At 44.3% G+C, this 15,907-nt stretch overlaps 2 protein-coding genes across 4 annotated transcripts; one reads left to right on the forward strand and one right to left on the reverse strand.

The window, feature by feature from the left end:
- The first annotated feature begins 756 nt into the window (after positions 1-756).
- LOC133892539 (zinc finger CCCH domain-containing protein 53-like) lies at positions 757-4,829 on the forward strand. 3 transcript variants are annotated; one of them, XM_062333386.1, is made up of 9 exons: positions 761-2,116; positions 2,191-2,376; positions 2,472-2,657; positions 2,788-2,867; positions 2,953-3,201; positions 3,301-3,412; positions 3,576-3,773; positions 3,855-3,941; positions 4,085-4,829. In XM_062333386.1, the coding sequence occupies exons 1-8, from the start codon at positions 1,140-1,142 to the stop codon at positions 3,892-3,894; spliced, it is 2,028 nt and encodes a 675-aa protein (XP_062189370.1). In that variant the 5' UTR covers positions 761-1,139; the 3' UTR covers positions 3,895-3,941; positions 4,085-4,829. The 3 variants fall into 3 exon arrangements, with proteins under 3 accessions (XP_062189371.1, XP_062189370.1, XP_062189368.1); XM_062333384.1 differs by having other exon boundaries at positions 768-2,116; positions 3,552-3,773; XM_062333387.1 differs by lacking the exons at positions 3,855-3,941; positions 4,085-4,829 and having other exon boundaries at positions 757-2,116; positions 3,301-3,383; positions 3,552-3,707.
- A 7,471-nt stretch (positions 4,830-12,300) lies between these two features.
- LOC133893273 (uncharacterized) lies at positions 12,301-13,733 on the reverse strand. The gene is made up of 3 exons (XM_062334261.1): positions 13,639-13,733; positions 13,438-13,519; positions 12,301-13,328 (listed from the first exon to the last, which is right to left on the reverse strand). Exons 1-3 carry the CDS (start codon positions 13,648-13,650, stop codon positions 12,535-12,537), a joined length of 888 nt encoding a protein of 295 aa, XP_062190245.1. The 5' UTR covers positions 13,651-13,733; the 3' UTR covers positions 12,301-12,534.
- Between the last annotated feature and the right edge of the window lie 2,174 nt (positions 13,734-15,907).

Here is a 15,907-nt window from a genome sequence, read left to right on the forward strand (position 1 = left end):
GATCTAGAGATACATCTATCCCTAAACTAGACGTCGAAACTTTGACTTAGGTTATAGTAACTGTCTAGACGTGCTGGACAACCATAATGATCGTGGACACTATTTTCCGTCCCTGCCTACAACTTACCGAATGTCGAACTATTACAAACTGGCCAACGATATCTTTTACAATGCCCTGACCTATAGGAGGTTCATTAAAAATACCAAAATACATTTGAGCGCTTTATGAAATGCCGATGGGCTGTTTAGGTCTCGTGCTTGAGATGTGGAGTATCATCTGCTCCGCTCGCTGCGTCGCGTAGCCTTTTGCCTATGAGTTCTTTTCAACTCACGATAAGCGGTCCTAAATCACTTAGATGATACTTTATACGAATCAAAGAAATATGGATGTAAGAAAGTTATATCAAAATATATACTATTCAAAGTATATATTTTATTATTTCTCAAGTATGTATCATGCGCTCGTAATGGAAGTGGAAATCAGGGATGAACCATTTAGTAGTATTGACTGAGGAAGAATCCAACATAAAACACACGATTTTGTTTTCGCAAGGAACAGTGAGAAAGAGAGGGGAAATGATCGAGCTTTCTGAAAAGAAAGGGACTACACGGTGACAGAGGCCTGAATTGAGTTTTATAAGATGGGGGCCACGGAGATCTAGATGCATCCCGGGTCCTCCTCAGCCAAGAAAAACAAAACGAAATGCACTCGAAATGCTCAAAGAGCAGACCAAATTCCGACGAATTTGCCCAAAACGCCCCGAGAAAACGAAATTCGCATCACCGGTGGCTCCTCCCCGGGGCCCCAGCCCGAGAAAGCAGAAGGCAACACAGTAAAGAAGCTTATCGATAGATAGCGATGCAGCGCGAGGTGCGCGCACTACGCTCCGCTCCTCGTAGCATAGACAGTACAGCTTGCCCGCCGCCGCGACCTCTGGGCTTTGGGAAATGGAGCAACCGCTCACTGCCTCAGTGGCGCCACACCAAGTGAAGTCTTGTGCTTGAGCACTTACTTGAGCTTACTCTGTCTGCAGTACAGCGGAGAGGTTGGTGCAAGAACGCAGCGGGGGAGAGAAGAGGAGGAAGGACGGGAAGAAGAAGGAGATCGTGTGCTTGTTTGCTGTAGAGTAGAGTTGGCCATGGACGCCTACGAGGCCACCAAGGTGGTCTTCTCGCGGATCCAGGCGCTGGACCCGGACCATGCCGCAAAGATCATGGGGTTCTTGCTCATCCAGGACCACGGCGATAAGGAGATGATACGCCTCGCCTTTGGCCCCGTGGCACTGCTCCACACCGTCATGGCCAAGGCGCGCAAGGAGCTCGGCCTGCTCCCGGCGTCCCGCCCGGGGACGCCGACCTCCGTGGCCGCGGCCGCGCACTCGCCGTTCCTGCTGTCGCGGCAGAACTCTGGCCGCTTCGGCACCGCGCCGTCGCCGCTCTCGGTGTCATCGCCCTCGTCGTGGGCGCCGCCGCCGGTGTTTTTGAGGAGCAACAGCGTGAGCAATGGCGCGGCGGAGGATATGGTCGGCGTCGGGGAGGAGCTGTTGAGCCCGGCGAACGGAAACGGGCCCCTGTCGCCGTTCTTTGGCGCGCCCGGAGGGGACCCACTCCTCGACGAGCTCCAGCTGCAGGAGCAGCTCGCGTTCCTCAACGACGGCGGCGCGGGTGCCGGCCACCAGCTGCCCCTGTTCGACGGCAGCGAGTGCCGAAGCCCCGGCGCCGGCGACGGTGGGTTCTTCCCGTACGGTCTCGGGTGGGCCAACGGCGGCCACGGACACCGTCGAAGCTCGTCGGTGAGCGACCTCTGCCTCGGCGCTGCCGACGGCCTCGGCTGGAAGCCGTGCCTGTACTACGCCCGCGGGTACTGCAAGAACGGCAGCGCTTGCCGGTTCGTGCACGGCGGGCTCCCCGACGACGCCGCTGCTCTCACCGGCGCCAAGATGGACCCCTCCTCCATGGAGCACCAGTGCCAAGACATCCTTCTCCGCTCCAAGTCCCAGCGCCTTGCCGCCGCCGCCTTCCCCTACTCCCCCACCGGCTCGCTCCCTTGCTCCCCATCCGCGACCAGCAAGTGCCTCAGCTTGCTCTTGCAGCAGCAGCAGAACGAGAGCCAGAGGTGCCACCCTTTGTTACCATCGCCGAGCTCCCAATCACTCTCGCGCGTACTTACGATCTTCGCGATTCTTGCAGGACGGCGGCCGCCGCCGCCGCCGCAGCTCTGATGCTGGGCGGGGACGAAGCGCACAAGTTCATGGGCCGACCGCGGCTGGACCGCGCCGACTTGGTGAGCATGATGAACCCTGGCTCGCGGCAGATTTACCTCACCTTCCCGGCTGATAGCACGTTCCGCGAGGAGGACGTCTCCAACTACTTCAGGTATTCTTCTACCAGTGCGCTGCTCCAGTTGCAAATCATGCCGGAATCATAGGCATGGTCTCTGACGCGTGTGCCGACTCTCTGATGAACTGAAGCATCTACGGCCCCGTCCACGACGTGCGCATCCCGTACCAGCAGAAGCGCATGTTCGGGTTCGTCACCTTCGTCTACCCGGACACGGTGAAGCTGATCCTGGCCAAGGGCAACCCCCACTTCATCTGTGACGCGCGCGTGCTCGTCAAGCCCTACAAGGAGAAGGGCAAGGTCCCCGACAAGTACAGGCAAGCGCAGCTGCTCGTCCACGCCATTTTCCTTGTGCTTCCGGCAACTACAGCAGCCACCGCGTTGCTCTAGGCTTGTCGCTCTGCACTCTGCAGCATCATGACCAATTACTCTGCTGTTACTCTGCAGGAAGCAGCAGCTGCAAAGCGAGAGGGTTGATTTCTCCAACGGGTTAGATGCCAGAGACCCCTTCGATCTGCACCAGCTCGGTAAGGCATTGCAGCTTCAGTTGCAATTTCAATGCTTGGTTCATGATTAGTGCTCAGATTGAGTGCGTTATATGGATGGTGTCAGGTGCGAGGATGCTGCAGCACTCGAACAGCGTGAACGAGATGCTGCTGAGGAGGAAGTTGGAGGAGCAGCAGCAGCAGCAGCAGGCGGCCGAGCTGCAGCAGGCGATGGAGCTCCAGAGCCGACGCCTTATGAATTTGCAGTTGCTAGACCAGAAGTCGCGTTCTGGTGCCCAGCAGAGCCCCATCGGCATGCCCTTCAGCCCCACTCAGGCTGTCGCCTCCCCTACCGTTGAGTCGCCGCCTGATTCCGGTAGGAGACTAGTTGGGCAGACGGTGCCATTTTACCTGTTTGCACGGGTGAATTGTTGGTTATGTTTCCCGTGCTGATTTGCTTGATTGATTTTAATAGGGGAGCAAGGCAAGGGCACCAGCTTCCTTCTTCCTCAGAGGAGGGTGGTCAATGGAGCCGATAAGGAGGAATCTGCCGGAGAGGCGAGCCCAAACGCAGACAGTGACCAAAGGTGGAACTTAAATGCTAAACAAGTCATTATCCCCAGCATTGGTTGCGTCCATCACAGTTAGCTTTCATCCAGCAATGCAGAGAAGCAAACATTTCACTAAACTGATCGTTTGGCTCTCTTAACACATTGTGATCTGCAGTGCGGAGCATAACCTACCTGACAGCCCGTTCGCATCGCCAACCAAGTCCGCAGCGTTTGCTCATGATCCTTTCACACCCACCGAGTCGGAGATATCAGCAGCATCGACTGGTTGCAACGCATCCTTTGTTGGCATCAACAATGGTGGCAGCATCACTAACCATCTCAGGCCCTCTGCACTTGATATACCGTCACCGAAGTCATACTTCTTCCCCATGTCCAGGTATGCAATATTGTATGGCAAATTGCACAGTTCTATCTGGATACCATGATTTGCTGAAATGCATCATACAATCTCATGCAGTCTATCCTCCGATCACGGCGCTGGCACGATCGGGATGTAAAGTTGTCCTAATGGGAGTGAGTTTGACACCACTGCCTAAAAATCATAGTAAGCACTTCATCCTCTTGCCTTTATAGAGCCCGTCGATCTCAAGCTCTCAGCACCGTGCTTCCAAAATGATATGCTTTTCGGCTGTGGAATAATGTTGTCTGACTTTGTTTTCCTCATTTTGGCACTTTTCGCTCTTGCAGGAATACTAGAAGCAAAGAAAGAAGATAGTGGAATATAGGAAAGGAATGGAGAAGTTGCAGCATAGTGTTAGTTCAGTTCCTTTTTTAAAAACTTTCGAGTTGATAGCTTTTATCAAACCATAGTAGGAGAAGATGCCATGGCCACAAGCTGAGCAGCAGCAACCTATTAATTGGTGCTCTCCTATTACTGCTATATGCATTACTACTAATTACTACCACTAGTTACTAGTACTTACAATTACCACCCACCAGCATTTGATGTAATAGTACATACCTAGCTGATGATATGCAACTCCTACAACAGCCACTAGTTCATACACTTGATAGCACTAGGTGTGATGTTTACCGATAGAGCAACACTAGTACCAACCACAAGATACATGCAACTCTACTGCTTGCTGGCTGTATCCATGCAAGACAGTACACAGATGTGACAGGCTTGGCTTGGAGGAGGCAGCTAGTGTGGTTACCTGTCAGTGTATGTAAAAATCTCACAAGATGAACAAACGAGTCTAGTGTAGGTGTCAAGGAAGGACCATTGCTGTGCTGCTGATGAACCATGTTTGCTGTGCCAATAGGGAGGAGAGGTGTCAGCGTTCATGGTCCCCTTTCAGCAAATGCAGCTCACTACAAATGATGTTATTTTACTATTTTCTGTGTCAAATGAATCTACTGTAGTGGACAGTGCTATACAAAGAAAGAAAGCGAAAGATATGGAAATAAATTGCCCTTTGTTTTCTCCCTTTTTTTTATGTCTCCGTCTCCCAAATCTGCTGAATTCTTTCTTGTTCATCCTTGAGATTTGGTTGCAGAGGAGTGATGTACCGGTACTGCTGTTTCAACTATTATCAGCTATTGCTTTGAGAAATGTGGCGAAAGAAATTGGGAGTAGTTTGTGCTTTTCTCCGTGGCTGGCAACGCATAGACCAACCAACCAACCCTGGGAGTAAAAGTGATGCTTTTGGGACATGCTTTTGGTGTGGCGATGCAGTAAATCAATCACAAATGTCCACATCTGAAAATCAATGTAATAGATCTGATTACGACAGGAAAACTAAAATAACGAAAGTTCTCATAAGAAGATATCTGCACAATTATTTCCTGAAAATCACTAATCATGATCTCAGCGGACGACCCCAGTGATCACTAATCAGAGGTGACAAGGAAAGGAGGCTCTCTGCCGGATAATGCTCCGGTCCGTGCATCGCTCTCCGGAGAGATGGACGCATCGCCGCCGGATTGATGGCTGGGAGGGCCTCCACCTGTTGAGCTTTGTATCTTAATGCCGGGAGGCGGAAAGTGCAGGACGCTTTCCTCCGCGATTTAGGCTACTAACCGCAGAAAATACAAGACTAGTTTTCTTTAAGATATGCCATGCTACCTTGCTTTGCAGCGGTGTCTACCCTATTTCTTTTCTTATCACACCGCATCTTTCCGCCGGTTCACAGCTCATGTGTCTTTATCACTCGAAAGATCATAATTTATAAAAAAATAAAAAAGATAAACACTGAGTAATGAAACTTTTCAAGTTGATTGTCTAAATGCAAGAGAATTTAAGATCTCATCACATAAACGTGTGAATGCGAATTTTATGCCTCTAGTAACAAGAAAAATAACCTCACAAGTTGCTAAAATTTCAGACAAAAATCAAAATGAAAATAAAATTCGAAAACTGAAAAACTTGTAAGGGAACCAATAAATGAAAATTATAAGTAGGTGAGCACAATAATATGAATAAAAATAAACTTCAATACAGCAGAGGTCAGTCTTATTTTAGGTAGATTAAAAAAATTTCTTCATAAAACTCTCACCTAATACATAGACTAAGCACTCATTTTCCTCTACTTTAAAATCTTAGCACAAGGCTCTTATATGGATGACACAGGAGACTCAAAATAGCTGGTTCATCTTCTTCCATAGTTATACCCCTCTATTTATAAGCCTGGAAAACTTGATCATAAGTATCTAGCTTTTTCTCAAAATACTTCTATCTTATAGTACACTTTTACCTATCATCGATGTTATTTTGGTCTATTTTCTTTTCTATTCATCGTGTACTTGTGGCACCTTCACGACTTAGGTTCACCTCGACGCAAGCTTTGTGATGATGTCACGCACTCCTCTAGTCCTCTCACGGTTTTGAGGCCAAATCGTGAAACTTGTGCCTTCACGACTTAGCTTCTCAAAGCGTGACTCTCTGTATTTACACTTTAAGCAAGTATTTTGATGTCAACTCATGTACTTCGTCTTGCGATCCTGACCATCGGTAAGTCTCTCTCGCTCCTGATCCCTCAGGCCGCATTGTTACTTGCACCGACATCTTATTCGTTTGACTTTGTTAGCACGCCGTCCATCTCATCCGTTTTACATATTTTGTTTGACCTCCACGTGTTCAGCTACGATTATCCTTGAGTCTAACCGACCTCCTTGATCGTTTTGCACTAAGCACTTAATTTGACCCCGATCATCCCACCGTCGAACGCCAAGTTACATACATCACCTATACATTATAAGATAAGCAAACACATATATCTAACTCTAACTACAGTTAGTTCATAATTAATATGATCAAATAAAATTTCAAATCAATTCAAATCACGTCAAAACTTATAAAAAAATTATCCAATCAAATAAATACTAATATCAATCATCTTAAATAAACAAATACATATTTGAATTTTGTTTATCAGAACCAGCTCCGAGGGAGAAACACGCTGGAATTTAATATCAGGCACGAGCGAGCACTGTGCTCGAACGCAGGCCGGCTGATAGTAACTTTTTCGCACCTCTTAAATTTCAAATACCTAATTTAAGAGGCGCGCTCCGACAATTCTTTCTCGTTGGCGGTTCCCAACAAGGTTGGTTAGGGGGGAGGGCTTCCTTCACACTGGACTTAGAAGAGGCCGACGGAGGGAAGCTGACCTCGCGGAGGAGATGGACACATAGGCGGAGTGACGAGGTGTGGATGCCACTGGCCACAGACGGCGAAGGATAGCTAGTGGGCTAATGTTGGAGTCAGAGAGGCAAGAATATCGGGTTAGCGCGGCGATAGGGTAGGAGCGCCGTCAGAGACGTTGCAGGTAGATGGGGCTAGGGTGAGTATCGGAGGAAGACGTCACCACGTGAGAGATGGCCAGATGTGAAAGATAACGCATCAGCTGTTGAATCAACATCGAGTGGTAGGAACAATTGATTGAAATGGATGCTATTTTCAGACGCATGAAATATAGCTTCCGCCTAACTTTTTGGTCTCTGACGCAACAACTACCGTAACTTTTCTCTCATTCCGGGGCAGTGGCATGCATACAATGCAGCTATTCTGATGTGAAATTTTCTGACCCGAATTGGACATGTTGCACGCGGACGGAGTAGCTGATCTGAATGTCAATTCTGCCAACGCTGCAGGTTCATGTTGCAGTGCAGGCCGGTAGTGTCAATGATGCTAGCCGTGTCGAGAACGTATGCAAAAAAGCATGGACTTCACCATCACCACAGGTTGCAGAGAGTATATATGGTTATCCGAGCATTTCAGTAGCTGCATGGTCGTGTCAATGGCGATGAACGGCCTTTTCCTTCCCCTGACCTGATGTTTTCAGCGCTGGCGGACGACGTACGTGGGTGACAGATCGCAACATGCATGATACGTACCTCCACCAATCGATCTATTCGTCATTAATCTGGTCGGTGAAATTGGTAGAGGAGGGATCGTATCATATCCGATCCTCTGGTTCGGTCACGTACGTACAGCTGCACAGGTACAACTACAGATGGAGGCTGAGAATCCAAATTAAAATGTGCTTTAATTTATTTACTATGAGTGATCATAAAACTATTATTTTGGTTTGATGATTTATTAAATTGTATGGACATGTTTATGTACCGGAAGTATGATTATGATTAATTAAAGTTGTAAAGAAAAATAGAGTTAATGTTTTATCTCTAAAGTCAGAAAAATTGTAAGCGTCGGCTGATCTGACGCTTAGGAAGACTTTATGCTAAAGCATTCAACTCAGAGGCAAAAATTGAAAGATATGCCTGATTGTTCGGCGCTAGGTAGCAGTACACATGAGTACTAATTTGTCCATAGAGCTTGTAAAAGTGTGTCTAATGCTGTTCTATACGCCGGATGGTCCGGCGATCAGCAACATATACGTCAGATGCTTCGTTGGACGTTTTGTTGCAAAAAGTTGCAAAAAGGTTGAGATGCACGCGTCGGATGACCCGGTGATGAATTGATGTGCACGCCGTACTAATATTTTTAGAGAAGATGCAAAATGCCTGGTCTGATGGGTTGAGCACGCCAGATGATCTGGTGCTCAAGAGGGTGAACACTGGATCATCCGATATTCGTGTTTTTCTGTGTGATGTCTCTTTGGACAGAGATTTTAATTTTGGCTAATCTATAATGGTGTTGGAGAAGCATGTTTGCTTGTACTATGTTATACAGGTGATGAATGTAACTTGGCAACCGATAGCGGGATGATTAGAGTTCAGCGGGTTGTTTGTTGTCGGACGATCGAGGAGGTCGGGCGGAGTTAAGGGTGATCCTAACTGTGCATGTGGAAGTCAAGGAATGCATGTGAAGTTGGATGAAGACAGCGTGTTGACAAAGTCAAGGAAAGAGGATGCTGGTGTAAGTGACAAGATGGCCCGAGGGATCGAGAGCGGTATAGACTTGCCGGTGGTCAACATCGCAAGATGGAGCACATGTGTCGACATCGGGATGCTTACTTAAGGCTTAAGCAAATGGCAGTGAGTCACATTTTGATAAGCATGTAATGTAGTTTCGTGGTTTGGTCTCAAAACCGTTGACAGATGGAGTGCATATGGCTTTATCGCGAAGCTTACATCAAGACGAAACTAAGTAATGAAGAAACCATAGCTGTTCGATAGACGAAGCTAAAAGTAGACCGAAATGCCTCAGTGGTAGGTACGAGGCTAAGTTATCTCACTATGCCTATAAATAGAAAGGTAAGGCTGTGTAGGAGGCTTGAGCCAGCCATTTGAACCTTGAGAGATATATTTTAGAGGGGAGAAAATGAGAGCTTAGCTTTTGTAATAGATGAGAGATTTTTGTGTAGAAAACATCTTGTAATGTGCCGAAAAGAGAGTTACCCTCTGAAAGAAATGAAGAGATTATTTCTTTCGATATTTGTGTTTATCTCCTACCGGTCTCTTTCTATTAACTCTCTAGTTTTATTATGAGTTTTTCTCATTTTGGTTGTGTTTTTGTTCCGGTTGTTGAGCTAAAATTTTCTCAGGTCTAAAAATAATCCTTCTTGTTATTAGAGGTATAAAATTCACATACATATGTATATACTTAGATCTTAAATTATCTCGCATTTAGATCATCAAATTAGAGAATTTCTTCTATCGATGGTCTTGTATTTGATTTGAAGGTTTTTTCCTCAAGTTATAATTTTTTATGACGATGACTTATGGGTTGAGTTTAATTAGAATCTAGCGTACATATATAATTATGAGAGCCATGATTTTCTTTGTGTTCTTTTGATTGCAATTTATTTATCTTCAGATTTAATTTGCTTTCGATTGAGGTTTTGAGTGCGTTGGTGAAACGAAAGAGCAGGTTATTCGATTCCAAAAAAATCAATAAGATATCTATTTACTCCCCTTTATTCGTTATTTTCGGTCTACATGGGAGGTACCGCAGCGACGAGAAAACGAGCCGAGGCGGCAGGAGAGGCCACCGCCGACTATGCACGTTGGCGATATTTATCCGGGACCAGGTTGTTGGATTAGCAAGTTGCAGCAACCATGCATGCACGCAGGCAGTAACGCAGGTTGCAGGCATAGATCCGTTCCCCCGCCCAAGTCAGCCGCCGGCCATTAAACAAGGAGGAGATTGAAGGTGCTCCAAGCCCAAGCCAGAAGGTCACCAACTCCATCTTCGTCCACGCACCCATGCATGTCCGTCCGTTGCTTGCCGGAGGACACTTCTGGGCTTCAAGTTTGTGGACCGGTCATCACGAATTGTCCTCTCCTGCTGGGCTTAGGGAATTTGAAAGGCAAGCCGGAAGATTTTGGAGTTTTTTATTTTTATATTTTCTAACATTAATATTTAAATAAATATACTTCCGATAAAAAGATTTATAAACTCCTACCACCCTCTTATAAATCAGTTAGGCTTTTACCGCCTCTTGAGAGAATATTAAGCATATATGCTACTGTGGCAGCATATTACCACTCCATTATATAGTGGTTAGACCTTTACCGCCTCATCAAAGACGTTACCATGTGAACAATATTGTGTCATAAGTAGTATCCACATCTATATTTTCGCTCTCATCTTCTCTGTATAAAACAGTGGTCTTCTGTTACTCTAAAAATACTATAAATTTTATACGTGTTTCATAATCTATGTGCAATACATTTTAATTAGATTCACTCAAAAAACCTGCGTAGAATTTAAACTAAAATTAACCAAAATGAGCTACTTTTATAAATTTTAATAATTTTTAGGATCTCAAATAATTTTTTAAAAATCTAGAAAAATTCACTAATATTCTTCTTATGTGATAGACTAATTTCTAAAATTATTTTCAGCCTTAGGTTATATGGTGAAAAGTGAGTTTCCTTGTAATGCTCTATTTATATGCATTTTTATTATTTCATGTGATATTATTATTTTTATTCAATTTGAATTCAAACATATATATTTCTTGATTGCGCCCAAAGTACTGTTCATAGCTCTATTTCCTCGTCTCATCTTCTCTATATAAAATAGTGATCTTTGACAGAAGGAGCTACATGAGGAGTTACAGAAGAAGTACAAGTTTTGAGTTTCTTTCAGCAAGGTTTTCAAGGGCAAAGAGAAGGCCCCTGACAAGATATATGGAAAGAGGAGGACTACAAGTTCCTCAGCTAGTACATATTGATTCAATCAAGTAAGTCACTTACATCTTACATAATGTTGTTCTTTAAACAATGAAACCTGAGATATTGAAGTATCAAGTAGTTTCGTTTATTTCTCATTGCATCAAGTCTTACATCCTAGCTATCATCTAAACCATACCAAGTATAAATACAAACACCATTATATTAAGGTAGTTTAGACTCCTTTACATTCCATACATCTTCATGTGCACTTCTTTCAGAGCAGTCAGTTGCAACCCTATGTCATGTAAAGCTTTTACTTTGTATGCTACATCTGCATTCTCGTTCATTACTTTCTTGCTCTGCTAGCAGTAGAGTGTTGTCATTTTATATTTAAAGCTGAGTCATGTGACCAACTACTCTATGACACACCTGGTCGGTGGAGAATGTAATAACCAAATTCACAAAATTAGAAATAATTTTAGAAATTAGTCCATCACATAAGAAAAATATTAGTGAATTTTACCAGATTTTTGGAGCAACAGAAATTCTCTGTTTTGTACAAAGAAGATGAGAGGAGAAAATAGAGCTATAAACTGTACTTCTGGCGAAGTCAAGAGGTGTATATGATTGAATTCAAATTGAATAAAAATAATAATATCACATAAATGATAAAAATACATATAAATAGAGTATTACAAAGAAACTCACTTTTTCACCATATAACCTAGGGCTAAAAATAATTTTAGAAATTAGTCTATCATATAAGAAGAATATTAGTGAGCTTTCCTAGATTTTTAGAAATTTATTTGAGGCCCTAAAAATTATGAAAAGTTATAAAAGTATTTCTTTTTAGATAATTTAAATTTAAATTCTACACAGACTTTTTAGATGAATCCAATTAAAATAAGTTCTATACAGAGTATAAAACACATATAAAAAGTTCTATCATTTTTAGAGTAACAAAAGACCATTTTTCGCAAAGAAAATATAACTGTGAATAGTAATTCTTGCATAGTACTGATCACATGGTGATGAGGTGGCAATGCCCTATTCATCCCATCAGGAGTAGTAAGGGGCGGTAAGGTGTTACCACAATAACATTGGTGCTTACCGTGTAGATGTTTATTTTTGTAATTTTTTTCATCATGAGTCTATTTATTTAAATGTTAATGTTGAAAAATATAAAAAAAAACTCGAAGATTTTGCTCCGACTTCTGGTAAGGTTTGTTCCGCGGCGAATTGGCAAAACAAATTTCAAGACGAATAGTCCATCTGTGTAGTTGGGCCTTCCGTGTTAAACATTGTACTGAATTCTCGAATGGGCCAGCAAGAAACTACATCAGTCTATTTGTCTGTTCATTTTAAAAAACTTGTCTTTGTCTCAAATAAATAAATAAATAAAAACTTGTCTGCTTATTTACGCAAAACTTTTTGATACCGAAAATCAGAAAATGCATACATTGTTCATGGACACAAACACATCCGATGAACAGAAGACTGTGAGACTGTGAATGTAAATTAAAAAAACTAATTACCACGACAAAAAAAACCCTTCTTATTTGCATGAAGAAATTTACTTTCAGAGGGCTAAGATTCAAGCACAGTTAAAATCTTCACATGATGGCACACGCGCTGGGAGGGTACTCTTCGTAGCTGAACTTGCTCTCACGGACCATCCGGCAGCCATTGCATCCTCTGCACGCCGACGGCCCGGGGCAGCACATGGGCTGCGGCGCCGGCGGTGCCCAACCGTACATGCCGCCGGCGCCGCCGTGGCACGACCTGCACCCTCCGCAGTACGACGGGCCCCCGCACGGCGCCCATTTCGGAGCTGCACCCCAGGGCGGTTGCGGGTGCTGGTGGTGGCCCGGGGCGGGCAGCTGCGGCGGCGCCATCCCTTCGCACGGCCACTGAGGTTGAGGCGGGTGCTGTGGGTGGACGCCCAAGTGCCCCGGGTCGCTGCACGGCCACGGGTAGCAGATGACGCACATGTTCGTGAACTGCAGGTTCACCGTTGTGGCCGACGACGACGGCACCGCGGCGGCGGCCGTGGCCTTCGCGTCATCCTTGGGCTTCTCCTTTTCGTCACTTTTCTTGTCTTCTGCAGGTTTCTTATCGCCGGACTTCTTGTCGTCCGCCGGTTTCTTGTCGTCAGTCTTCTTCTCGTCGGACTTCTTCTCGTCGGACTTCTTCTCTTCCGGCTTCTTCTCCTCCGGCTTCTTCTCCTCGTCCGGTTTCTTGGCCTCGGGCTTCTTCTCTTCATGAGGCTTGTAGACCTTGATGTCCTTGATCACCTCGCAGGCCTTGCACCTTAGCTTCCTGGACAGCTTCTCTGGGTCGAAAGGCCCCGTGATTGCGATTATGTTCTTCTTGTCGTAGTAATCAATCTTCCTGATGTTCTCCTTCGCTGATGTTGCATGCCAATCGGAAAATAGAAAGGAAAACATAATGAGACGACTTCCAACGGACTGAAATTAAATTGGTGGATTGGCACGATCAAGCTATTGACTACGTACGCTGGAGTTTGCAGAGGACTTTCTGAATCTTCTTGTAGCATTTCTCGCACTCAAGGTCCACTTCAATGATCAAAATGTATTCCTGATAATCAATTAATGCAGAAGAAAGCTGAAGTTTCAGAAACGTTGTATAATGTATATGCAATTTGTTTCATGGAAAAGCAATTCGCTAATTAGAAACCATGGAAAGCCACAACTCACCTTCGTTGTCATGGCGTGCTGGAGCAGTGGAGCGGATACACTTCGACTCGTCTGCAGAGAAGCTGGCAACGAACAGAAATATATGGGCGTCTCAGTCCGAACCTTCCAAGAGAGAACAAAAAATTAATTCATATAGCTAGTTGGTAAGGAAGAATCTCTCGTCACATTGACGAGCTCGTAACCCATCTCTTACTCGAGCATGATAAGATTCCAAACACCAACCTTGCGTGCCATGATTGGAGCAAAGAGTCCTCGAAGTCCAGAACATTTGGTCTGTCAGTGACACTAGTGGTATCCAAAACGTGGCGGTTGGTTCAGATACTGCTGCTATTGGAAAACCGGCGAACCTGCTCAACCACCGAGCGCACGCAGGCTCTGAATCTGCCCGCCCAAATTATAGATCCAAATTTCTCATTTTATTTATCCCTCTGGAAACTTTTAGGCTCTGAAATTATGCACATTGCTTCGGAGATTTATTACTTGTTTCCATGAATTGTTTGAGACTTTGTGGTGTTCCCCTGGTTGGTATTTCAAATACCGTCCACCCTCGGCACATCTTTAGTTTTGTCTTGTATCTTGATGTTTGTATTGTCAAAGAGGGAGAAAATATGTCCAAAGATATTATGCATAAATATTCAAGAAAGGGAAAGAATTGTATTTATCTGGAAATAAAAGGGGGAAAATAGAAAATGTACAATCATCAAGGAGGAGCATGTGTTTTTGGGGTTTTGAGTTTTTTTTTCTCTTTTGAGGTTTTTGACTCGTCTTTGTCTCTTTTAGTGTTTTTGCAACATTTATTATGTCAAGTGACATATTTTGCTCTTTCTTGTGTTTTTGTCACTTGGATAAGCTTATCTTATTTTAAGTTCTTTAAACCAAAATTTTTGTGACTTGAGGGTTATTAATGCACTTATCAAGAGAGAAATTGAGAAACTAAGTTGAAACGTGCCTTAGTTTACTTGTGATGAGTGATTAACATTGATATTTATTTGGTTTGATTATTTTTGGTTTTGCATAAACTTTGATGTGATTTGAATTGATTTGAGATTTTATTTGAGCATATTGATTATGAATTAACTGTAGTTGAAATTGGAGATATGCGTTTGCTTGTCCTATGGTGTGCAAATGATGGATGTAACTTAAAGGTCGATGACGGGATGATCGGGGCTAAGATGAGTGCTTAGTGCCGGATGATCAAGGAGACTGGGCAGAGTCAGGGGTGATTCTAGCTAAATACGTGGAGGTCAAGCAAAGCATGGAAAGCGGATGGAGACGTCGTGTTAACAAAGTCAAATGAAGGGGATGTCAGTGTAAGTGACAAGGCGGCCTGAGGGACCGGGAGCGAGAGAGACTTGCCGACAGTCAGGATCACAAGATAAAGTACATGCGTCGATATCAGAGTACTTGCTTAAAGTGTAAGAAAGTGAGGAGTCACACTTTGAGAAGCGTGCTAGGGTTTTATGGTTTGGTCTCAAAATCGTGGGAGGATTGAAGGAGTATGTGGCATCATCGTGAAGCTTGCATTGAGACAAAGCTAAGTCATGAAGGCATCGCGGCCATCCGATGAATCGAAAAGAAAATAAACCAAAATAATATCAATGGTAGGTAGGAGTGTACTACAAGGGAGGAATATTTTGAGAAAAAACTTAGAAACGTAGTGGTCAAGTTTTCTAGTCTTATAAATAGAGAGGTCGACTACGGGGGGAGATGAACCTGCCATTTGAGCCCCTTGTGTCATCCATATGAGAGTCTCGTGCTAAGATTTTCGAGGAGAGGAAAATGAGTGTTTAGTCTATGTATTAGGTGAAAGCTTTGTGAGAAAAAATCTTTATAATCTGTCTAAAATAGAGTTGACCTCTGCTACAATGAAATTTATTTTTCTTCATGTTATTATGCTCACCTCCTTCTAGTTTCCCTTCATTAGTTACCTTGCAAGTTTGCAAGTTTTTCGGTTTTTGGACTTAATTTTTGTTTTGATTTTTGGGTGAAATGTCAGCACCTTATGATGTCATTCTTCTTATTACTAGAGGTATAAAATTCACATACACATGCTTATGTGATGCGATTTTGAATTCTCTTGTCTCTAGGCAGTTAACTTGGATAATTTCGTTTCTCGGTGTTCATCTTTCCTTATTTTTTTGCAAGTTGTGATCTTTCGAGTGCTAAGATACATGGATTAATCTTAAATGGAACCTATGGCTCCCTCAACTCCGCAACCGCTCCTCCCGCAGCTACAAAACCCGGATCCGACCCCCGGCCAAGCTTCCTC

Source organism: Phragmites australis, chromosome 15 (assembly GCF_958298935.1).
Source record: "Phragmites australis chromosome 15, lpPhrAust1.1, whole genome shotgun sequence".
Taxonomy (NCBI): Eukaryota; Viridiplantae; Streptophyta; class Magnoliopsida; order Poales; family Poaceae; genus Phragmites; species Phragmites australis.

Coding starts and splice junctions, on each gene's coding strand:
- LOC133892539 (XM_062333384.1), top strand. CDS start 1,140: ATGGACGCCTACGAGGCCACCAAGGTGGTCTTCTCGCGGATCCAGGCG. Junction 3,202..3,300: donor TGAGTCGCCGCCTGATTCCG/GTAGGAGACTAG, acceptor TGATTTTAATAG/GGGAGCAAGGCAAGGGCACC. Junction 3,774..3,854: donor TACTTCTTCCCCATGTCCAG/GTATGCAATATT, acceptor AATCTCATGCAG/TCTATCCTCCGATCACGGCG.
- LOC133893273 (XM_062334261.1), bottom strand. Junction 13,329..13,437: donor AGTCCTCTGCAAACTCCAGC/GTACGTAGTCAA, acceptor ATGCAACATCAG/CGAAGGAGAACATCAGGAAG.